Consider the following 26,678-nt stretch of genomic DNA (forward strand, 5'->3'; position numbering starts at 1 on the left):
TTGTGTGTATTGAGTGAATGCGGCAATATATGTATTAGTAGAACACATTTAATTTAAGTGAAGTTTGAGGAAAATTGGATGATCAATTTCAAAGATGCAAATTTCAAAAGTTTCTGTGCCACCATTGCTGGATGAATAGACTACAACAGTTTGTGACATTACCGCAGGAAAACAATATAAAGAAAGTTTAAAGAGAAATCAACAAAATTTAATTTTTTACGAAAAGTACATTTTCCCTAAACTTGTTACTGGCTCATGTTTAGGGTGATATTATTACCCCTGCTTTTTGCAAGAGGTATCAAAAATCAAGTGCTCTTTCATTTTGCTAAAAATATGAAAATATGTTGAATTCTGCTTACATTTTCTTTTATTTATATCTTTGTCTTGCACTGACCTTACAAACTGTTGTAGTCTTCTCATACAGTGATGGTGGCAATAAATTCTACAAATTCATATCTTTTGAACAGATTGCCTGATTTTCCTCAAACTTTTGATACTGACATGCTCTACTCATATTGCTGCATTCACTCAATCCAAATACAACTGTAGATATTTGGGTGAACTGGTCCTTTAACAAGCTTATCTTCAATTAAATTGCATGGTGAGGAATATAGGAATATAAGCCTAATTTGTAAAGGCATGGCAAATGGCTACCATATTTTATTGCATCACCCTGCCATAGAGAATGAAACCTGCTACTACACTGTCATGCATAATGAACTACAGTTAAACTCGCCTAAGTCGATGATTTTAAAAAGTCCCGATTTTTCCCCATTGACGTACGTGTATTAATTCACTCACAAGTCGAATTTTGTAAGTCGAATACTCGCCTAAGTCGATGAGATTCCAAAAACACTTTCACGGAAAAAACATTGAATTCACTGCGCCTAAGTCGAATGAGATTTTATTGTGTAATAAATCACTGTCATTTATTACTAATTATTTATTACTCATCATTATTTTGTTTGTCAGATGAGTTGGAGGTGACAAAAAAAAAAATGATCTAAAATCAAAATTCAAAGCGATCGCATGGGATCGTTTAACTCTCTTCGTATTTGGAGGTCCGCTGGTACAGCCCTGTCAGCTGTCGCGCTACGTACGCTCAGCGTTCGTACAGTACACATGCGTTCATTTACATGTACAGTATTAAGCTTGCAGTGTACATGTAGCTTGGCATTTGCAGCGCTGTGCAGTGGAGTGGTATAATGGATGAAGCTGCCGAGTTTTCAAAGCGGAAAGTAGGGGGAAAGTTACGGGCACGGGTAAATCAGAATTGCACCTCTACACGCATTTCAAGCCACGGTATGGTAAACTGGAATCAATCACTGCTCAAATATCGTTCATATTCACTTCCCCAAGGTTTAACAATTAGGGGTGTAAAGTAATCGGACCTGTGCCAATACTAATGCACTGTCCATGGAAAGTTAGCCGCGGCCCTGCTGGGCGACCCATGCTGCGGCACACCGCTCCAGCTCTCGGCTCCAGAGTAGACAACATACATGTACATTAAACATACATGTATGTACCTGTGGTGAAACTGTAAGTCGATTTTTTTCGACTTACGCACAAGTCGAAAATCGCCTAAGTCGATGTGTTTTGCTCAGTCCGGAGAAGATCGACTTATGCGAGTTTAACTGTATTAAAATAAAAACATTTATCAATTTTGTCCACTGGGGTCCCATCCAAACTTGTCATCCCTGTGGTGCCACATTGTGCAACAACTGGCACTGTCATGAACAACTCATATTCTTCAACTTTTATGAGTATCTATCCAAATGCAATACAATCTGGCTGGGACAATGCTGGATCTGGAGAAAAGGATACTTGAAATTTGCGCTGTTTCGGGTCATCTGGGATCCACACCTGAGCCTCCATGGAGGCCACCTGAAATAATCTTTGCATCTTTGTATCCCCTATCTTTTTTTTTTTTTTTCTGCCAAGTTTGGTAAAAATCCAATTGATACGTTTGAAGAGAGAATAGGGAGATTTAGATTTTTGCGATGAGTTCACAGAAAAAAAAAACCTGTCCCTGAGAATGCGCAAAATGGCTTTATATAAAAAGCGATCTATTTATAGCTCACGTGGTCCGAGTTTTCACTACGCGTTTTGGGCTAATTCTACATCTGCTCAAATCACAACGTGGAGAGCTACTTGATGCACTGATCATATGGGGCACCATTTTACTTTTTATAGGTTGCGTCTCCACGTAATCTGGAGCTACTTTTCAGCACGATGCCGGGAGAGAGGAGAACGTCCAATGCAATTGTAATCTCAAACGTCCGCATCGCAAATCTACAGCTCCCTATTATTAGACTGCCAAAACTTTGTGACACCAGACGACTGCAGACAGACACATGATATATGACAGATGATGCACAATGTGCAACAGACTCAAGTGAGCTCAAAAAGAAAGATGAAAATCAACAAGAAGGAATACCTAGAGGTTCTTACCCTCTTCTTATATTGCTTCAGCAGCTTGTCCATTCTTGACTTCTTATGCCTTTTCTTGTCTGCTTCATCTTGTAGTTTACCAGTCATCTCTTGAGAGAGAATACAGGGGCTAAGTGAATCCTGTGCAGACAAAATAAAAAAACACAGACTTATAACACTGGTAGAATATCATTAAAGAAGCAACGAACAAAACTGATGAAGAAATGTATAAACAATACAGAACATTAAAATAATAATAATAACTATAATAATAATAATAATAACAATAATAACAACAATAATAATGATAATAATAATAATAATAATAATAATAATAACAATAATAATAATAACAATAATAATAATAATAATAATAATAATAATAATAATAATAATAATAACAATAGAGGGCATTTATATTGCGCAGAGCTCTATAAATATACTCTACTGTGCATTACAAAATAAAATACATAATTCAAACCTAAAATACATTACTTCAAGAGATGACTTTTTAACCTGACCTTAAACTCATTGATTGTAGCTGCTTGTCTTACAAACAAAGGGAGATTAAAAGCAGTAAAACAACAACAAATAGAATCCTCAGGTTCACACTCTAGCAAGCTTAACAGTGTGTACATTTATCTGTGTATCTTAATTGAACAAAGAAGTACAGAATGAGTGCAATTTCAGTATCTCTGTGGAAAAGAATGCTAAAAGCATGATGATTATCTATGAAATGCTCATGCAGGAAGATTTGCTCACTATACAATTCAATTCAATTCAATTTAACTAAATCTTATTCAACCATTCAGTAAAAACATACGGATACACATGCAAGCAAAAATATGCATGTAATTATATGGGAAAGTTTACAATATATAAGACATTGAAAGGTCATGGACCCCTGTGAAGCAGGGCTTGTATCGATGGGGCCCAATAACAAAATCTTATTCTGACACAAATCAAGCTTCATATTATACAAACATACCCACCAACTCACACACAAACACTTTTCAACAGTTTACAACTACACAAAAATCATCCATAAACAGATCAGCAAACATGATTACAAAACAATCAAAATTTCACTTCACAAAACATTTTGTTAAATATTTCCCTTTTACATAATACTTTAAAACTTGACAAAGTTGAGCATGCTTTTATATTCTCATTTAAATAATTCCACATGCTTATTCCTGCGTAGCGTAATGATTTCAATGCTTGAGTCGTATCTACTATTGGTTTATGTAACAATATTTTCTGCCTTGTATTAGAAGTATGAAGAGATGAGTTGCACTTAAACATGTTCTCAAATACTAAAAGAGTATTTTCAGGTTTTCCTTGCTTTGGGAACTGAACTTTGTTTGCAAACATTGTAATGCTATAGATGAAATCTTGTTATAGATCACCTCATCATAAGAGAGAGATACACAGTGTAGCTATGCCACCATAGAATTGCACAGAAATCAATTTTGGGACCAAAACTAATAGCTCACTAGATGCAACACCTTATTACACATATACCTGGATTTGCTATAGGTAAGTGTTAATTTCTTTACTTACATTCATCACAGACTGGTGAGACTTGGTTGGTGTACATGGAACATTCTTTTGGCTGCACGAAAAAAGAAAAACAAAATGAAATAAAACTGTGATCACAGATCATGAATTTTGTAAATATTACAAGACTCATACTATGTATGCAGCTTGCTGTTCATGGGGTAATAAAGATCAATCTCTTAAATGAGTAACACTTACAAATTAAGTCATAAACAATATTTCAACGAAAGGAAATTGATAAAGGTGACAAAGTTGCTTGTTTCTGATACCAGGGAGCATAAGATGTAATTTCTCTAACAGCAACACTGCAAGTTGCATCAAAATTTTGCCAAGCAAGCACGCAAGGAAATAAACTAAGCATGCACCTTAGGTATCGACTATATAGGAATTCCCCATTATTATAAAGCATTTTTCCCCCCTACCATCAAATCATATTTCATGTCATGAAACAATTATTTAATACAACCAAGATATGCACAAATAACCAGATTGCACATTGCTTTCACTGGGTAGCGCACATTTTTAATGCAGAAGAATTTCAAGTAAGAACAAAACAAAACAAAACCCGCGTGATGGGGAAAATAACACATCTTACAAAACTGAAAGACCCACCACATAGAAATGTGAATTTTACTGTGTATACAAAGACTTAAAGGTAGGGAATCTCATTTGCATGCCTTAAATGAAGAGTTGTATAAATACAGTGGTATGTTGAAGAGAGTATCATTTTAGAAACTCCTATAAAGTATTGAAAGTGGAAGGTAACATTTAGTACATTTTTATTGACCGTTAGATTTTGAATTGAATTTTTTTCGGGGCTCACCGTAAATTCCAGTACATTACTAAGCTACCTTTGCGGACCCATGCACTGCATGTGTGTCCATCATGTATATTTTGTGAAGAAAGTTCATCAAAACTTACAAACATTTCTATAACATACATTCTTGCCACACACTCTATATGTTATTACATCAGCTCTTATACTTTCAGATTTGTGTTTATAGATAAAAATACAGAAGATTGCAACAAAAAGGCTTAAAGGGGAAGGCTAGTAACTGATCAGTGGGAATCAGTGGAAATGCTGGGAGATGATTGTTCCAATCCTTATGGGATTTATTCAAGAGTCCATTGTATATCTATTGTTGTGTGAAAATGATTTGCTTCAGAACGGTCTCATATTCAAGTAATGTGCAGATTAATGCTCCGTCACTGACCAGGGACGCTAACCTGGAAGCATTAAACTGCACATTACTTGAATATGAGACCATTCTGAAGCAAATCATTTTCACACAACATTAGATATACAATGAACTCTTAAATGAATCCCATAAGGATTGGAACAATCATCTCCCAGCATTTCCACTGATTCCCAATGATCAGTTACTAGCCTTCCCCTTTAAGTGTGGCTGACACACAGAACTACTGAGTAGTTGAGTTTTGTGCATTATTCAAATTGTAGATAACTGTTGACTTCCAAATTTCTCAGCAGTGGCCTAAACAAGTCCCCTGAGGTTCATATTTAATGTTTTGCTGCATTTTGGGAGGTCTGTAAAAGGTATCCCCTACCTTTAATGAATTATTATGAATCATGTGTTTATTTCTGAAAGTGATCAGAGTTGATTATATTGTACTATACCGAAACAATAAAATGAAAAATGAAATGAAATGAAATGAAAGCAGAGCGGGATGAAACTTACCTAAGGTCTGTCACTTCTTGTAAGAGCATCCCTACTGAGGCAGCATGAGCTTGACTTTCTTGGGATGAATCTAAAGTATTGCAGAGATCTTCTTCTCCTGCCTGGGTAGGACTAGGGAAGGAGTCCTCACTGCTATCAGAGGTTGGACTGTTCATTGGTTTGTCTAGATCGCCGTCATCGGCGTCACAGGTATTCATGGCAATTTCAGGCAGACTGTCGTCATCGTCGTCCCCGCTGCCCGAACCAGCAGTCATCATCCCAGAGACTTCTTCACGTACAGGTACATCTATGTCGCTTTCTTTATCCATTATTCTATCCATTTGTTGCACTGCCGTTGGCTCAGATGTTGATGTTGGCTGGGTAGAACGTGACAGTAGTGGTCCCTTTACGTTCTGCGACAACACAAAATATTCCTCTTTCAAAAGATGTGAATTACACTTTTCAGCGTCCGATCCAACGTTTGGTTTGGCACTCTTTCCAGACTGTGTGCCAGTTGAGTCTGCGTGTGCATAAATGCAGTCCGATGCAGATTGAGTGTCTTCATGTAGCATGGTGTCAGTTGGCACATCTTTGTTTACGTGCAAACAAGATTGTGTTAACTGGGCGCCCTCTGAACACTGTATACACTGTTCCAAGGCTGCCCTTGCTTTTACATCTGAGTCTGCTGTGTCGTCATCAGAATGGGAGCTGGGTCTGTTCACAAAGATGATATCCCCTGCCTGACATCGTTCATCAATATCAGTTAATTCATCCAAAACAGGTGTGCCGGCATCACTATCCTCATTTGCAGTCTCGTAATCCTCACTTTGACTCTGCTCCTTGTCACTGTTTCCATTACCTTCGTAATCCTGCACAGGGCTGCCCAAAACGCTGCAAGCATCAAGGTAGACAGATATCTCTCCGGGACTTCGGACTGAACCTGCACTGTCTATATCTGCCGCTACTGGCAGGCCACTAGCGTCTGTGGTACTTGGCGAACTTTGTTCCTTGTTTTGTGCACTGTCTGTGGCTTTACCATTTGTTGTGTTCACCGGCATTGTGTGGGGAATCCCCAAACCAGGTTGTGTTGTGTTGCATGCTGTCTGATCTCTCTCCTTGTCCTCTGGAATGTGCACATGTACTCTTTCACTTTGGCTACTGATGGCTAAGTCTGTGGCAACACTGCTAGATTGTGCTTCGTGTGCAGCACTAATGGGAGCATTTGAGATTGAAGAACCGTCGGGCAGTTTACTGACTCCAGACTTCTCATCACAACAGCTACCGGTAGCCTCTGTCACAGAGTGTGAGATACCAGCGTTTGATTCCACCCCTGCATGACAGCCAAATGAAGGAGACTGCTCAATCATCACACCATCGTCACACTCACACACTTTCTCTGTCGCTACAACTGTTTCTTCAAAGAGCACCTCCTCTTGAATCTCTGTCACTGGAATGATATCGGAGACGCCAAATCCCAAACTGTCAGATGTCACTAGTGTGCTACAGCCTACACTGTTCTCATTTTCAACAATAGGACTATCGGTGGACTTGTCCGGAGAATCTCTTTGAACGGCTGCCTGCAGCCTCCTACTGAACCGTTTCTTTAACCTGTCCAGGTCAAAAGCACCCAATTTCTTTGGCTTAGAGTCTGATGCATCCAAAGCTGTGACTAACTTGTCTTCATGAGCATCTCTGCTATGGTCATGACTGCCAAGTGGGAGAACTACTTTTGGATCATCTTTTCCTGAGTCTGAACTCAGCCGTTGAAAGAGATTGACAACATCACCAGATGACCCGCTGGCATTAGGGTCATGATGGCCAATACTGTCACTCCCAGCAGTAGTCACTGATGTCACACAGTTGCAAGGGTCATTCTGGGAAATGGAGCTCTGACTTCTCCCTGAAGACGTTGCTGCATGCAATGAAGAACCACGGATTACACATTTTTACTTTTAAAAATTCATAAATGTTAAATGAAACTAGAAATGTCGCTATGGAGACTGGTATGCCTCTGACATAATGCATGGTTCTTCAAATAGGTCTATAGTACAATGTCTTGACAATGTGTGATTACAGTTTCACATAATTGGCAAAGTACAGTAAACCTTGCTTAAGTCAACATCGCATAAGTCGACAACTCGCTTAAGTTGACACGATAGAAAAGTCCTGATTTTTGCCTTTGTTATTCCTTGAAAATTTCCTCGTATTAGTTGACATTTATAAGTCGACAACTTGCATAAGTCGATGTGATTTTCAGTGCCAACTGAGCTGAAATACGTGTTAATTCCCTTGTCTAAGTCGACATAATTTTTCGCTCAAATTCTTATCGCAGTTCTCTGAAAAATTGTTTTCCCGCTCCGATTCCCAGCATTTCTTCTCGCTAATTCACTAGTGTACGGCGCTCTAAAAATCAAACATAAAGTCCATCAAATCACATGCAACGCTGTACAGCTGTATTTAAACGCAAGAGCGTTGCAGCAAAGACTTGTGGTTTTCGTACAAAACTAGAAACTGCGTTTAAACGCATCACTAAAAATCTACGGAAGTGCGTTAGTGTTGAAAAGACTTGCATTATTTTTCATTTTGTGCGCAAAATTACAAACGAAACGCAACTCTTAAAATCAAATGCAAGTCCATAAATCACACAGAATGTTGAAAAGACTTGCATTTGATAATAATACGAAACTAGAATATAGTAGGAAACTAAAACTCAATTGCATTTAAACGTAACTCTAAAAATCAAATGCAAGTCCATCAAATCACATCACGCAATGCTGTATTTAAAAAACCCAAGAGCATTGCAAAAAAGACTTGCGGTTTTCGTACGAAACTAGAAACTGCGTTTAAACGCATTTCTAAAAATCTACGGAAGCGCGTTAGTGTTGAAAAGACTTGTATTATTTTTTATTTTGTACGTAAATTTAAAATATCAAACGAAACTTTCGCCATGACAGAACTTAGTCTGCACTCGCAGGGGAAAGACATCGCAACATTTACAAGTTTCAAACTACCGAAGCGCACGCTGCTTCACGAAATGTCAATGAAAAAAATCTTTAAATGGTGACACATTATTGTTACAGTTCGCTATGCCGAAGGTCTAAATCTCAGTCCAAAGTCAAATTAGTCCAACAATGGAAAGAGGTTTGTTTTTACGAAGGTTAGTTAATCCGAAAATAAGATGTCTTTTCGGATTAACAAACTTTTCTTCTTTCTTTTTTTTTTTCAGACAGGCCCGCGCCGTACAGAGCGGTAATGTTGCGAATAGGAGCATGAGAACAGTTCATTATCTGAGTACGGCAATAGAAATTTAAGTAAAACAAATATGGCGACTTAGGGAAGGAAAATCGTGCATATTTCAACTCAGTCAGCACTGAAAAATCATGTCTACAGAATCATACGAATTCACACGCATATCTTTGCAGCAACGCACTTGAATTTAAATCGCAAAGTTGCATGTAATTTGGGGAATTTGTGTTTGATTTTTCAAATCAAGTTTAAAACGTAAAGGGACTAGAGACAGACCCAGGATTCTCGCTGTCTCAAAATCTCTCTAGAGGTTTGGGAATTGTGCATTGTCCTTCCTAATCCGCCCGAGATGTATGCATGAACTAAAATATTATTGTTGCTAATGTCAGTAGGCTTATTTTGGCGGCAAAAAGGAGTGAGATTTGGATAGCGATCCGCATCGTGATCCAAATCTTACTCTGTATAGGGGAAATTAGTTTTCATTTATAAGTCGACAAAATGTCGACTTACGCGTAAGTCGACTTTTGCGTAAGTCGACATGTTTTGCTCAGTCCCGATTATGTTGACTTACGTGAGGTTGACTGTACTAAAATGACAGGTTTGTCACAAATGTGAATGTTCATTTTCCTTGAGCTAGGTTTAAGTGAATGAATGGCTATATTGTCAAAGAGTGCAGGTATTTGGGGATTTGAGGATCTTTACTTGACTTTTGTCCCTTTTATAAGTTCATGCATTATCAATAATTTTCAAGGTATGGAAAAAAAGTGTAATTTCAGTATTAAATAGTAAATTTTTAATATCTTAACCTAGCCTTTGACCCTTGACCTTTGTCCCTATGACCCTAAAATTCCCAAGAGAATCACCGTCAGGTAGAACATGCATACATATGTACCAAGTTTCATGATGATACCTTTAATCACTTTTGAGATATGGAGGAAGAAGTAAAATTTAGTACTTTCTCTTGACCTTTGACCTTTCGACCAGAAATTTCCCAGAGAATCTCTATTGGGTAATACATGAATACATTCATTTAAAAAAAAAAAAAAAAAATCCTGCACAGCCATTCCATGTAACTAGACACCAGGACCTTAAAATTTCAAGTTCAACCAATTAAGAAAAAGGATTCATATTTTGCTAGGTATGTACACATGTTCGAATACTTCGCGAGGTTTTTATTTTCGTGAATTTCGGGAGTCAGCTGCTTTTCGAGAAATTAAAAACACGTGAAAATATTGACTCTAATCCTGATATGAATGTGACGTACGCATACGCATTTCTTCATTCAGTACAGGACTCCACGAGCGCGAATTAAACCACTCGCGAAATCGTTGGGAAGTCTCAATTCGCAAAAATTTAGACTCAAGAAATATGTGACCCTGCACCACAAGACAAACTAGAAATGTCGCTAAGGCGACTGGTATGCCTCCGCCATAATGCACGATTCTCCTAATAGGTCTATAGTACATGTAGACAATGTGTGATTACATTTTCACAAAATTGGCAAAATATTAAAATGACAAGTTTGTCACAAATGTGTTGAATGTTCACCTTCCTTGACCTAGGTTTAATTGGATGGATAGGAGAGCATGTACTTGGGGATTTAAGGACTTTAACTTGACTTTGACCCATTCATAAGTTTATGCACTGAGTAATTTTCAAGGTATGGAGAAAAAGTGCAATTTCTATAATGAAAAGTTCATTGTTACCATTTTCATCTGGCCTTTGACCCTAAAATTCATAGGATAATCCCTGTCAGGCACAACATGCATATATAGATAGTAAGTTTCAAGATAACTTGAGCCACTTCTGAGATATGGAGGAAAAAGTTAGTTCAGCACTTTCCCTTGATCTTTGACCTTTTGACCTTTGAGGCAAACAAAAGAAAAAAGAAAGTTTCCAGAGAATCTCTATTAGGTTATACATGCATGACACCAAGCGTAAAAAAAAAAAAAAGATAATCCTGCTGGCATTGCATAAATATGAGGGAAATAGTAAAATTTTGAAGTGTTGCCCTTGACCTTTGACCCCTGACCTTTGACCCATGAACCCTAAATTCTCTAGATATTCACTGCCAGTCAGTACATGTATATATACTATGTTCCATGAAGATACCTTGAACAATTTCCAAGATACAGAGAAAAAAGTTAAGTTTTAATATTTTACTTGACCTTTTGACCTTTGACCTTTGACCTCATGACCCCAAACTTTCACCAAAGAATCTTAATTGGGTAATACATGTATACACTAAGTTTCAAGAAAATATCTTCAGGCATTGCATAGATATGGTGGAAATAGTGAAATTTTACGTATTTGACCTTGACCTTTTGACCTTTGACCTTGAGCATGTGCACCCAAAAGTTGATAGGCACAACTTCACCCCTTAATACACATACATGCCAAGTTTCATTAGGATACCTCAAAAGGTTTCTTAGTTATGCTGTCCACAAAATTCATTACGGACGGAAGGACGGACGGACGGAAGGACGGATGGACGGACGGACGGACAACCCGAAAACATAATGCCTCCGGCACCACTTCGTGGCGGAGGCATAACAAAAAGTCGCCAGACATGGATTTTTAGTTAAGGGCAGATTCTGAAAGAGCAGACTCTAAGCAATAAAATGATGTATAACTCAATTCAAATGGACTCCCAAAAACTACCTAAATACTGGAAAGAAAGCACACACTCTGGAAAAGTGTGATCTAAGAAAAGAGGCTCTGAAGTACATGGTCTATTCAAGCGCTTAATCTTTACCAATCCGTGCTAGCTGTGCCATGAAAGGGACAAAACACAGGATGTAAACCACTGGAGCAACAACAATGAAGGGATTATCAGATTAAGCTGAAATTAATCATGTTCTATCAACACATTTTGCCCATGATTAAATTTAACTTTCAAAGCAGTAGCATTATCCATTCAAAAGTTATTAGACTTGAAAGTGAAGAGTGTGTGAAGGATTTCAAGACATGAAAAGCGGCCTCTAAGTCACACCTGATCATTCTACTCTTCCCCCAAAAAGGGTTGTAGAAAAACTGCTAAAAACACATTTTCCAATTCATGTTAAGATATCAAACTGAAGAGTAAGAAGAAGGATAGCTCTTTCGGAAAATATGAAAAACTCGTGATTTACTTGGTTGAACCATTTCACCTTTTTTGAGTCCTCACTTAAAATCAAAGGGTGCAACTTTTTGTTTGTTTTGTGGTGCACGGTCACATATATGGTGTATACAGTAATCTAATTTTTCACTGCTTTTCACTTTCTAACAGCCAAGTTACACCTCCCGGAATAAAGATCACTTTTGCTACAAAAATGATGCCTCTTTAGTACTTCTTTTAATTTCACTGTTTAAGGCATGTTCTATTATCTGTAGATTTGTATTTTTTTCCACAAAGGTCTTATTTTATACCTAATTTACCACATCAAATTCGTTTTTTGTTTTTTTTTCATTTGTATGTAATGAGCTTGACAATATTTTAGCTTGAAAACACCCTGGAAATGTGTCACGTGAGTCACAAAAATATGTCATGAAAATATAGATCTTCCACTGGCTGGATAAAAGAGCCATGGCAGCCTGCATCAGACATCTTTTACAGCAGCCATATCTTGTCAACAATAGGAGGCTTAGTTAAAGGTCATGAATGAAGAGATGAGTCTTTAAAAACATAATAAAAAAATAAAATGAATAAAACGGCCCCAACAAACTAGGCATCAAAACCGTCACTACGAAGCAGTGACCAGCTTTCTCAAACTACAGAATGGACACTCTGGCAAAGAAAAGCTGAATTCTATCATGTACAAATGTAGTTTACTATAAAAAGAAACAAAACATGATCATTCTTCAGCTCTATATCAGACTCAATAATGGTAGATAAGAAGGAAAAAGATAATTCATTATTTATTATAAGAAGGACTGAGGACTCTTTGTGCATCAAAGTAACTTTCAAGTTTCTAAAAGAGCTAAATGGATCCATACAAATCCAAATGCAAAGTATGCAAGTTAACCTAAAGAAAGTTTGAATTTGATTCATTTTGAATAGAAGACTTGTCAAACACAATTACAGTAAATAAGAAAGAAAAAGAAAACTACTGTAAAAGTGGATATTTTCGCGTGACTGATTTTTCGCGCTTGGCCAGGTAAGAAAAGTTTAAAGATTTCAACACCGCCAAAATTTCCACTTTTATAGTAGTTGAAAAAAAGAATGATTTCCCATAACTCTTGATTTGAAAGGGGAAAAAAGAGCTTGAAGTCAATTTTAGCTGGATATTTTATGTATGTTCTATGAGCTCCAATGATCCCATCAGAGATTGGAATTAGATGATTCTTTTGTTTTAAAAATATGTGTGATTAATCTAACCATAAATAACAAGTTCGGTTAAACATTTGACTAATTTTACTCAATAAAATCATTATAGTTGGCTCAACTTTTGGTCCTGAAGGACACTTATCAAGCGAGTCACATTCACATGTCATGCCAGTCACATATATGCCAATTGAGTTGAAATGAAAAGTCAAGGGATGATGAAATTTTGACTTCTTTTTGCCTATTGTCTCAAAATTTAACCCTGAAAATTTTGTGTACATAGTCCGAACAAGTACTTTCTTACGAAAATCCAGTCAAGTACAGCAAGGTCAGAAATCTTCAATAGTGTGGCGTCACGCGAGTCACAACAAAAGAGTGAAGTACTGTATCTCTTACAAGAATGACTTCACATCAAAGATTTCTGTGAACCAATGTGAAGGGTCAATACCTTGATTGAAATATGTAAAAATGAATTATGAAATAAAGAAAAAAATTGAAAAATAAAAGATGAGTTTTTCAAGTACTCAACCATAACAAGTCAAATTTTTGTATTTTTAAATATCACGTGAGTCACAATGGGATGGCTGTGCAGGCATGGCATTAATATGAGGGAAAAATTAAATTTTGAGGAGTTGATCTTGACCTTTGACCTATGACCTTTGACCCATGACCCCAAACTTCCCTAGATAATCACTACCTGTCAGTACATACACATACATATGTACCATGTTTCATGAAGACAACTTGAACCATTGCGAGATATGGAGAAAAAAGTGAAATTTTTACATTTTCACTTGACTGTTGACCTTTGACCTCATGAACCAAAACTCTCTCTGGAGAATCTTAATTTGGCAGTACATGTATACACTATTAAGTTTCTAGAAAATACCTTCAGACATTGCACAGATATGGGGGATATAGTGAAATTTTGAGCATTTTACCTTGTCCTTTCGACCTTTGACCTTGAGCATGTGCACTCAAAAGTTGATAGGCACAACTTCGCCCACTCTAACTATATACATGCCAAGTTTCATTAGGATACCTAAAGTGGTTTTTTAGTTATGCTGTCCACAAAATTGATTACGACGGACGGACAACCCAAAAACATAATGCCTCTGGCGACACTTCGTGGCGGAAAAATAAAAAAAAATAAAATAATATATACATAGTTATATGAGCCGTGACGCAAGAAAAGAGCTCATAGGGTGCGTTCGAGCGCTCTAAAGCGAACCAAAGCAAACTGAACCAAAGCGTACTGTACCGAACTGTGCCAGATTTGAAGCGTCGAGCGCTCTGTCGAGAAAGCGTACCTCACGAGCGTACCTCATGAGTTATTTTTAGAAAAGGTCACGCATTTTTGTAGCAAGAATGCCATCCACCTGGCGCTTGAACTACTTACATGTACAACTATGACGTATGCGCATGATACGCGCACGCTTTACAGCGAACTTTTGGTACGCTTTTGGTACACTTTTGGAGCACATTGCGAAGTGGTCCACTTTTGGCTCGGTACAGTATGGTACAGTACACTTTAGGAGCGTTCGAGCGCTCCCCTGACGCGGGTACAGTACGGTACAATTCGCTTTAGGAGAGCACTCGAACGCACCCTTAGTGCTCTCGCATACAAATGCCATAAAATGGTGTAAAAGTCTGACAAAACAATATGCGTAAAAAAGATCAACTATCAAGCTTTGCACACATGCATAGACGTATCAAAATGTGGCAGGATTTGGACAAAACATGCTTTTTTAAATGTCATAATTTAGACATTTAGGAGTTTAATTTCAGAAAACAGTTTGCATATGTCGGAGTTCATTCTACAATTTGGAGAGGTGAAAACTCATTTTCGGTATTTTATGCTCTAAGGGCCCTTTTCTCGCGTCACAGCCCATACAATACATGTTAGTCTGGATCCAGCTTTAGGGAGACAGTGTAAAAAAGCAATTTCAGCAGTAAAACATGCGACTGAATGGGATTTTATATACAGTCAGTTGTTAGTTGAAAATGTTAAGAAGACACAAATTGTCCTTAATATAGTAATTATAGGCGTATGTCTCCCTAAAGCTGGATAGTATATAAATACAACATGCATATTTCAAAGGAATTCTACAATGCATGCAATGTACATCCATTCATCCATTCATTCATTCATTCATTCATTCATTCATTCATTTATTCATTCATTTATTTTTTCCATCTCCAACAGAACTTGTAAATATACAATTTTTTCACATGTATTTTTTCATACAAAAATGAGTTCTCAAGTTTGACTCTGTGTGTATCCATATTTCTACATGTGTAGGATGCTATTGTGACAATCAAACATGATTGCAATTTAATAACAACAAAGTGAAAGCTATTGTAAGGTCATTATAATTGTCATTGAAGTCTATTGGTAGTAAATCTGCTGAACATAGGTTCTGCATAATTCCAGTGATGAGTAGTAATTTCTGAACTCGATGGATATCATACAGACACAAAGGTATAGGCATGCATTCTACGATAGAAATGGAAATTACTTCATAAGTGAATATCACAAAACCAAATTTGGTGAGCTTTACCACAGGTGTCCTTTTGTAGAGCCAGTAGGAATTTCTAGATGAAAGCAGCTGTGATATAATACAAACAATGTCCTTGCCTAGTGGGACCATTTTAGCAAACCTTTGATAACCTGATCATCTGCAGGGCATGACATTAGTGGTGGCCGGTGGTCCAGGGCCACCACAACTAAGGATTACTATCAGGCCACCAAATTTCCAAAAAGGATATGTTTTGGTGGATTGCTGATGTTTCTGTTTACTACTACCACTACATTTCTCTTTTGGGCCACCAAAATTTAAGATTTAAAGATTTTAGTGGCCCAAATGCCAGGGATAAAAGTTGGTGCTGAGCCCTGTCTGATATTGTTATCAATCAGTTGTGTGTCTAATTTCCTCCATTTGAAATGCAAGACTGTCCCTCCCAAGCTACAGTATTATAGTTTATAAATACATGTCCACAAAATTGATTTAAATGGACAAATGGATGGACGGACAAGAGGAAAACAAACTGCTTCCAGCAACACTTCATGGCAGAAGCATAATGATAGGGATGTTAGCATACTGTACAAGCATCTAACCTACAATGAAACTTAGTCAAGACCTTAAAGGGATGGTATAGTTTTTGTTGAGATGGGGATTCAGCTGTAACATTTAGAGTGATAGTTACAAAACCACTAAATGACATAAAGAGCATACAATTTAAGAGGAATTCAAAGTTTGTTTGATGAAAATCAGTTTTAAAATGGCGGAGAATCCCAAAACAAAGAAAAATAAAGTGATCCTAAATAAAGGTATGTCCCATCTTTTATCAGGATTGCTCTGTTTTGGATATCTCAGCCATTTCAGAACCAATTTTCATCAAATAAACTTTGGATTCCTCTGAGAATTGTATGCTCTTTCATATTTCGTAAGAGGATTCTCATTATTTCACAAAAAAAGCTGGAAAACCTGAAGCCGGGCATCTCAACCAAAACTACTGTATACCACCCTTTAATGACGGCTATACCACCCTTTAATGATGGCTATACCTGTGGAATGCCCCCTTCTTGGACGTCTGTGGTGCTTCCTGCCTAGCACACCTGTCTTTCTAGCCCCTTTCCTCAGCAACTCCTCTGTGATGACAACACGCTCCGATGGCAGGCTCAGCTTGATGACGGGAATACTCAACCCTCTGGTGTCAAAGGCGGCTTCCCAAAGAAGTTGTCTTTCAGATTTGTGTGTCCTCCTCTTGTCTTTCACATGCAAGGGTTTCTTCTGGGTATTCTCACAGGGCACCTGGCACTTTGATCCTTTACACACTGCAGGGCTTTTCATACTTTTTGCCTTATGTTTCAAGGAAGTATTAAACAGGCGTTCAACTTTGGCAAGAGATACAGAATCTACGTCTGCGCTTTTTTGAGTTGAGTCTGCAGTAGAATGTGTGACATCTTGGCTTTCCACTGAACTCTGATTGACTTCATCACTAGAAAATGAAACTCTCTGCGTGGCCTTCTGAAACAGCCTGTCCACTTTTGCGATGGAAACTTCTGCAAAGCTGTTGCTTGAGTTTGATGGCTTTGAATTAGGCAAATGTCCTTCACCACTTTGTGAACACTTACTGTCATTCACTGCTTCTGCAGCTGAATACTCTCTGTTTTTCTCTGGACTTAATGAGCACCTTGTCCTGTCCACATTTTTACTAGCCAGAGAGAGGACATCTTCATAGCTAGGTCTTTGCCGCCTCACAGCCGCTGGACAGACTTTCTTTGTTTGAGATTTTGATTTCTTCACAGCTGGCACACTCTCACTAGGTTTTGCAGACCGCTTGAAGCCACAACTCACATCTACTTTGTTGTGACATCCTGGATCTGTCCCAACTTTGCCTAGAGTTGTACCATAGCAACCGTCGCTATAGATACGCTTCACCCATCCTGCCTTGTCTTGCACCTCGATATAACTGCCTTTAGCACGCCCAGAATTGGGTGATGAGCACTGGCTGGCACTCGTCTGTTGAGGTTTCTGTGGAGGCAATGAAGAATCCTCCTCTGCAGAATTTAGATGCATCACCCATAACAATGTCTCCTTCTTACACTTGGCATGCCACTTCTCCTTTCCACCTTCTTGTGATACACTGGGCACATCAGTGGGCTGTGTACTTGTTTGAGTTTCATCTGTCCGTGGGACAAGCCGTTCCTGTGAGCCATCTGGTAACGTAGATGACAAGTTATGACCTTCTCTGGAAGCACCACTGGATGCCTTCTCATCCAACTCTCCGACAGCTTTTACCTTTTTCGTCCCACTACGGTATGTCGATGCCAGAGGAATGCACACCTTGTCGTGATTTGATCCAGTCTTGGGTGGTAATTTCTGAGATAAATGTAAGATCAAAATGGCCACTGCATTTAAAGTACATGACAGGTCTCAACATGTACACTTGTAACACCAGACGTGCCTTGAAATTCTTACTGATGCATGAAATACAGTACGTAGCAAGATGTCTCATTCACACTTTACACACACGAGTAGGCACATACACAGACACTCATGTATATAGACAATATGTACCAACATTTTCACATTCTAGTTAGCAATATCCCAGGTACACTGTTTTGGTAGTATTCCATCACTGTGTTACCCATTGCAGCATGATGCCTATTCACTCAAATACAAACAGCATAAACAGCAACAAAACAAAACAAAACAAAACAAAAAATGTTGAAAACCCGTGTTAAAACACTTGGCACAATCCATAATAAAACAGATAAACTGAAAACTAATGCATACAAGTTGTACACTACATTTCATAATTAGCTGTAATGCACAGATGGTCCCTGGTTAGGTGTGTACCTACAAGAGAGTAAACTATGAATACCTGTAATCAGCTCAGTGACATGCTGATATTATGCAGCAATAGCCTCAATACAACTGAACAGAAATGCGCTTGAAATTAGGAATGCACTGCTGAAAAATAGATTTAACATGTCATACCCCAATTGGTTTCAAGAAGCATATTGCATACACCACATATTTGACAAGTCACTAGTGTAATACTTAGAGCATTGCCAAGGACAAATGTACTCGTGAGCGGTTGAATTTGCAATTGAGAACAATATGGACAGAATGAGCAAGAATTACCGGTATTTCTTTTCAAGAGAGGTCAGAATTTCCAACCTTGGTACAATGTAGGTTTTATATACAGTGCATTTTGTTTCAAAAGTGGGTCAATATTTTTGCGAGATGAATTCACAAAATGTTGCTCTGGCAACTGGTACGCCTCTGCTATATCGCATTCTTCTCCCAATAGGACTACAGTACAGCTTGCCAATGTTAGAAGACAGTTTCACCTGATTGGCATAAATTATAATAATCCAGTAAAATATACCATTTTCATTACAATACTTTGAGTCAGTAAATGGAAAAAAAAAAAAGTAGCATTTCCGGATTTTCACTTGGCCTTTGACCCCATGGCCCAAAGAAACTAGATCTATCCCCTACCTACAAAATCACTGGCCCGAATGATAATGGAGCCATTAAAAGGATGATAACGAAATGTTACGAAATGATCATTTCTTCGGCGAAATGACTGATTTCGTAATGAAGTACATGTACATGTATTGTAGGCCACGCGACACTTGGCGCTCCATACGAGTTGTCCATGGTTTAAAGGGACTGACAGTACTGGTTGAGGTGGGGATTCATGTTTTGAACATTCATAATGAAAAGCCTCTTATGAAATATGAAAGAGCATGTAATTTTAAGAAGGATTCAATGTTTATTTGATGAAAATTGGTTTTCAAATGGCTGAGATATCCCAAAAAGTGCTAATAATAAAAGGCGACATGCCACAACTTTATTAGGATCTCTTTGTTTCACCTTGTTTTTGGATATCTCAGCCATTTCAAAACCGATTTTCATCGAATAAACTTTTGATACCCCTTAGAATTGCATGCTATTTGACATCTCATAGAGTGGTTTCTGAATATCTCGCAAAACGTTAAAAGCTAAATCCTCACCTAGACCAGAACTGTACACACCCTTTAAACCATGGTTTCAACGATCGCCCCATCACTGTACAGCTTGGCATGCTATTACCTGGACACACTGAACTGCACATTACTTGAATACGAGACCATTCTGAAGCAAATAATTTTCACATATATAATGTACAATGTATAGTGAAATGCCCGCACCTCGTCAGGGGCCCGAATACCGTCACCCCGCTTAAAATTGTTACAAGCGCGCTAAACAAAAATTTAAGCCCAGGACTACGTTCAGTACACTTGAAACTTGACAGGGCTACCACAACCAAGCAAATTGTGGTGAAAACTGAACAGTTTTTCATGAAAATCTGAAATTTTATGAGGAATACGTGTTGTAAGTATCATCACGGTCACCAGCACGCATCTTTTTACTTGTATGTCTATGGGAGCATCACAGTCACCCGCACACATCTTTTACGTGCTTTGTCTATATGGGAGCGCCGGTGACGAGTTGCAGGCCCCTTCCTTAGCGCACAACTATTCCGCATCATTCGCGTTTGGCGACAATAGCTGCAAATTTTCGATATCGATCAGTGAATTTGTGATTCCATTGGAATCTTCAGCATTTTCCCTGTAACATGTTATCTGAGTGGGATTTCATAGAATTTCAGTGACGAAATGTAATTCAAATATGTACGAACATTAACTATAACGAGGTGCGGGTCACCCAAGTATACACTTAATGAATGAAATAATCATCCCCCAGCATTCCCACTGATTCCAACGGCACTGATCAGTTAGTAGCCATACCCTTTAGCCATGTTAACGTTAGATCTAACATTAGTTAGGCATTTATAGAGACTCCAACCCAAAGCACCTTCTGATCTGGAGATTCTCCCACCTGAAACCTCTAGCAAACGGGAGATTCCAAGTTGATGTGTGCGAAGCGCGAAATTCCCAGGGTTCTAGATGCTCTCTGGTGCTATCTAAGGCTTATTTTTTCAACATACGATAGAAATTAGTGAGAAATCCTTTCCAACGCAACGGGAGACAAAGAGCCAGGGCGGGAGAAATTAAACCTCAAGCGGGAGAACGGGAGATTTTGCAAAAATGGATTTTCAGCGGGAGATCTCCCATCGAAAACGGGAGAGTTGGAGTCTCTGCATTTATAGATCTAACGTTAGGGACTGTCTGTCTTATGACTCTTACACTCTTACAATATAGCTGATCCACGTTCATTTAAAGATACATTATCCAAACATTTTGAGTAATGTCCCTCCTACCATGACCTATGAACCAAAGTTGAGTGTTGCTCTAGCAGGGCTGATCAACGTACACCATCAAGATCAAGATCAAGACACACTTTGTCTTAACGTTTATAATTATAGCATGACTGGACATGCTGGAGGATTGGGTTTTTAGTTGAAAGGATTATGATTAGGGCTAGGAACATCAATTAAACTGTAATTTACCCTTCCATTATTTTATAGACCCACCAAATGGGTCCTTTGGCTTCAGTCACATCCACTATGGAACTAAACTTACTTTCTTGATTCCGGAAATCTTCGGATGTGACATTCTATTGATAGTGAGGCTAGGCACCACCAAGCGCCTACGGTTAGACAGAGGCAGCTACATACATCCGAGAGATCGAGGCATACATGGCTGTCGTCGCGAGCACAGACTTGCGCTTGCGGCCCTCGCTAAAGTGTTAGAATCTAGTCCTTGCTCTTGTGGTTCTAGTACTCCAAGCATTTTCTTCCGATCCAAGAACATGCAGATAGCCGCAGATATTCCACCCATTCCAATCAATATATGTCTCAGCTCAGCTAGTTATCGCGATTGATTTCCACAAGCACATCGGGGTTTCGTATTGCGCTATGCTCGTGCAGTCGACGAGTCACGAGCTCCCCTATCGCTCACAGAGACAGTTCGGGATTCCCTGCTATACTAGCTGGCTGCTCAATAGGTGAATCATCCATGTGAAGTGAAGAGCTGTCCAACCCACACACTACACTGTATGCGTGTGGTTCCTAAACGGCTCGACCCTTAAATAACCCGCCCTAAACAACTCGACTCAACTCCCGGATAACTCGACCCGGTCGACAGCATACATCCTATATTGCTTTTATGATTCATCCCCTTGACCTCCCCCCCCCCTTGCCATGATCCGCAACCCTATTGCAGGTCCCTTCACATTTTTACGAGTCTGTTTAGCGATTTATTATGTTATATAGAAAACATCATGGGAAGCTTGATCAGCTCACCATCCATGATTGTTTGTGTGTGGGCCCCGTACTGCATGCACTTTCATCCAAATGCCCATATAGCATCATGGCAACATCAAAAGGTTCAGAATCCGAACAGATAGATCAGTTTCAAACAGAATTACACAATAATCATGGCGCCACGTTTTCAAAAGTGGGGGGGGGGGACACTTCAGATTTCTGGTGCCACTTCCGGGTTTCTTCAACTGACAAGCAAAAAAAAAAAAAAAAAAAAACAGTCTTCAACGCAAAAACAAAGCCTTACCGCGCTCACATATTCCGGGGTAAAAAAAGTGTGTGTGTGTGTGTGTGTGTGGGGGGGGGGGGGGGGGCAAAGTGGTGACACCCTATGTACTCCTTTGTATGGTGCAAAAAAGTGGGAACATCTACGCAGCAGTTTATTGTATAGGCCTAGTGAACTTCTTGTACACTCATTCTCACCTCGATTAATAGTCTCCTAAGCCGGTCTTCCCCAATCTCTATAGTTGCACCCGCCCATCGCATATACACTGCCACCAGATTCCAGTCACAATATACCAAGAAATCTGAGCACATTACCCCAACTATCCAGTCACTTAACTCAATGGTTGCCAATACAGCTAGGAAGGCGTTGTCTTCAAAATCCTCCTCCTTGTCTACAAAGCTATGCAAGTCCCCTCATATGCAGAACCTATCTCCTCATCAACTTCGTCTACATCTCGACATCATTCTGCGCTCCCAAGCTACTGCCCATCCACTGTTGCCCGGAACTTACACCAAGACACGCTACGGAGAACGCTCATTCGCCTGAGCTATAACATGATTGCACCAGTTATGGAATGATCTACCCATGCGTATGCCAGGTTAGGTTAAAATGCATCTTCATTAATTCTATGACAAAGTTAATAATATGACACAGTCTATGATATAGCAAAACTTACTAAGTTATAGGAGTTACTAGGCGAGCACTTCGTTATTTCGAAGTTCGTATAAACTCGAAAACGGAATAAGGTTCGTTTTATTTCAAATATTCGCTTGTATACAGACGCATAAACTTGATACTTCTTTCTTTTTTTCCCCATTTTTTGATCAACGAACTATATTTCATTTTCGGATTAACACGAAATCTCGGGAAAGTTTTTTTTTTTCTTCCATCGCATTCAGTTTTTTTACCTCAGTTACAGGGTATTCATTTATGAAATTATTGGTCATACTCAGTGGCATATCTACAGGGAAAACGGCTCCCGGGGCAAGCGCGAAAATTGCGCCCCTAAAAAGTGTTCAAACCCAACCCCATCCCGGTATCTATGAGACTTTAAAAAAAGTCCACATGATATGCTTTTTCAAGCACTTAGAATGGGTCTTTTGAGGGTGATTTAATGTAATAAATGTTGATAAATTTTGGCGCGCGAGCGCAGCGAGCGAGCCGAAAATTTTTGTATTTCAGCTTACAAAACATGGAATTTTTGTCAATTTTTTTGGTTATTAAATCTTACAATAAATTCTAATCAAGACAGTGACGGCCTTATAAGATAACGATTTATACCAACAAACTGAGGGGTATACCAACAAACTGAGGACTTGAAAATATACTCTAAATTAGTACGAGGGGAGCCGAAATTTGTATATTTCTGTGTATAATAGGAAACATTGCACTTAATAAATATCTCATAGGCTCGTTGCACTTGTAAAACATACAATGCTGGTACACTGGCATGGTGGCTTGCCCTATATCTCAAAATAACAGATCATGCGACAATTGAATCCAAAAGCTTGCTAAAACTTGCAAATCAGTGTGAGCATTTTTTTTAACATGTTCGTATATATATGGGATTCTCTTCAATAAGGGTCAGTAATTATTAATATCACGATAATCATGATGGCTGGTCCGGCTGGATTTATGAATGGTGATATATACTGACAAACTGAAAAAAACTAAACAATTTAACAAAGCATAAGAGTTAGTGCAAGCGAGCGCAGCGAGTGAGCTCCTTTTATTTTTCACTTAGGTTGGCAAATAGTTATATCGTATAATTCTCAATAATATATGGTGGCTAAAAAAAGGTATTATATAAGATTGGTAAGAGGCATATCGAAAGTTGTAGAGAGTCAAAATTCTTGTATCACAATTGCAAAGGAAACGTTTTTTCGTTTTTGGTGCCCCCAAGGAGTGGCGCCTGGGGCACGTGTCCCCTTGCCCCCCCCCCCCCCCCCAGATACGCCACTGGTCATACTAAATTTATTACAGTGTATACGATTACTCTTCTCCCTCAATGGGTAATTGACAGCAGCCCATACACATAATGATTTTCCCTGGATCTTCAAGGCTCATCACTGTCATGAAATTATGATGTATGCTCTTGAGTCATTTACTAATGTATAAAGTTCAGATGAACGTTGGTGCTTGAGTATTCTTATGCACTTGAATCAGCATTTCTATACCAGTCATCCGAGTTCAATATATCAACATTTCTCTGCCGGGTGGCCCACTGTAAAAGCTGATATTTTCGCAAGACTAATTTTTCGCGCTCGGCGGGGTAGAAAAGAGTTTCGCGTGTTTTTAATTCCGCGGAATCAAGACGCAGAAATATTCGCGTGCTTTTATTTTCGCGCTAGTTTCTGGTTGCGCGAAATGCGCGAAAATTTTCACTTTTACAACATTCGGGCCACTATAAAATCTCTACTGATCTGAAATTATGGTTGCCCGAGAAGAAATGTAGTGACCCTAAATAAACGGAAACAAAACAATACATTTTGAATCTTAGTTCCCCGATCGGGCCACCCGCTAATGTCGAGCCGCTTATATGAAGATATATATATACATTGTATATATATAATGTGCAACAATTGAACTGTCTGGGATTTAGCACAACATATATCGGAGAAAATACCGTGATTATATACAGTATAGGCCTACTTGGTAATTCGCAGTAACATTGAACAAAAATTGATATTGACTAAACAGATCAGTAAAACACTTTTTCACATCATTCATCTCACCTCAAGCACAATTATTTAAAAAGTGTGTTTTCTTCACTAACAATTTGTATGATAACCAAATCAAATTGGGTCGAGATGTGTTTCATGCAACCCAGACCCGGACAACTTATAGTACTCGGGCCGGTCGAGCTAACACGGATTCGGGTCGTATTGTCTAGGGTCATATTATTCTGTGGTCGAGTTGTCCAGCCTAACGCTAGCCCCCCCCCCCCCCCCCCTTAGCTCCCCGTCTGCCGATGTGTGATCTTTCCCTTTTTCCCGCTCATTTCCGTCACTTTCTTGCTATTCAACCCTCATCAATTCCCGTATTCACATTCTGTGTTCATTTTCGTCAAATTGTTCTTCAAATTCCACTTTATAGATATGATTCAAATTGCTCAATGGATCTATAGTCAGTCAGTGAAATCATCTCTGCCGCTTAGCGAATTATAGGAATGTATTATCATTTTTGGCGAACAAGTTCATCGTTATTTTCAATTAGTTCACCAAGTGTAATGCATGTATAGGCCTTTAGAGGAGTAAGTCAGATCTGTAACCAGCCCATATACGGTATCATAATGCGTGGTGATACATTTTATGGAGACTTTTTAGGCCCAGCCTATAAGAATTTGGTACATGAATGAGGTCCGTTATGTGGAATATAGAAGAATTATGTGGTATATAAAGAGCTATCAATTCGATTTGGGGATAATAATGTTTTTATATACTACATCTATTCTCTTCGTTTTCATCACCTTTAGAGTTCAGTTTCAAAAATTTTATAATAATTTTTGTCCGTAGAAGCGTATTGCGTTCAAATCTTATAGGTCCAATTTCTTCAAATTGTCATTCATAATAATATTCGTTTTAGTAGGTCCTATGAGTTTGGATTCACAAAGTGTCGCCGAAATTCATCTCTTTCGCATAGCGATTTGAATTGGTGAATGCTGTAAGGATCAATTAAAATGGTACATTTTGTTGTTGTTGTTGTTGTTGTTGTTGTTGTTGTTTTGGTGTTTTTTTTTTTTCGTTCAAATTCGTTTCATTGTCACGGGCCTTAGTCAGCCTGGGTCAAACATCAATATCTATAGGCCTAATATAACCATGGTGTTGTAATAGCATTTTTATGATTGTATGGAGATTTTTCATATCTAATCAATAATGTTGAAACTTGAAAGTCTGTTATTCTGATATCACTATAACTTCAAAACACAATGATTCAATGTCCTGCATATTACTACTGTACATCATTAACAGGATGCCCTATATTGCTACATGTATTTTCCTTATCGCTAATTTTTGCTTGATTACTTATGTGTCGCCTGCAGTATGATCATTGTGTGATCATATATTTCTGTCACAATGTTGGTCGAGAACCGATTTTTTTCTCTTTTTTTTTTTTCCTTCTTCATTTTCCATCTGAGAAGATGGCTGGATAGCCCATATTCAGCTATGCTAAGCTGGTCTTCCATAGGGTACAGTAGATGTGAGGCGGGACCACTTCACCGGGGTAAGGGTAACACCCTGCTCTTTGCGATGAATGACGGGATCTTTTACGTGCATGAGTTGTGACTCTCTCACACACGGGACCTCCATTTATGTCCTATCCGAGGGACATAGTGTTTAGCCTCTTGCTAGAGGCATAACAGATTTCATATCTGATATTAAAAGTTGATTATTAGGTTGCCTCGTGCTCAGCTACATGTGGCCGATGAATTTGAATTGCAATTGACAGAAAT

At 38.6% G+C, this 26,678-nt stretch overlaps 1 protein-coding gene across 1 annotated transcript in view; it reads right to left on the reverse strand.

Annotated features, from left to right (window-relative positions):
- The window catches only part of LOC140241474 (uncharacterized), a 38,685-nt gene extending 17,570 nt beyond the window's left edge, over nucleotides 1-21,115 (reverse strand). Inside the window, 6 exon segments of the mRNA XM_072321203.1 lie at nucleotides 2,452-2,571; nucleotides 3,994-4,045; nucleotides 5,688-7,578; nucleotides 16,784-18,111; nucleotides 18,113-18,154; nucleotides 21,078-21,115. Of these exon segments, the coding sequence (XP_072177304.1) occupies nucleotides 2,452-2,571; nucleotides 3,994-4,045; nucleotides 5,688-7,578; nucleotides 16,784-18,111; nucleotides 18,113-18,154; nucleotides 21,078-21,115 (3,471 nt within the window).
- Nucleotides 21,116-26,678: the final 5,563 nt, after the last annotated feature.

Source organism: Diadema setosum, chromosome 18, assembly GCF_964275005.1.
Source record: "Diadema setosum chromosome 18, eeDiaSeto1, whole genome shotgun sequence".
NCBI lineage: Eukaryota > Metazoa > Echinodermata > Echinoidea > Diadematoida > Diadematidae > Diadema > Diadema setosum.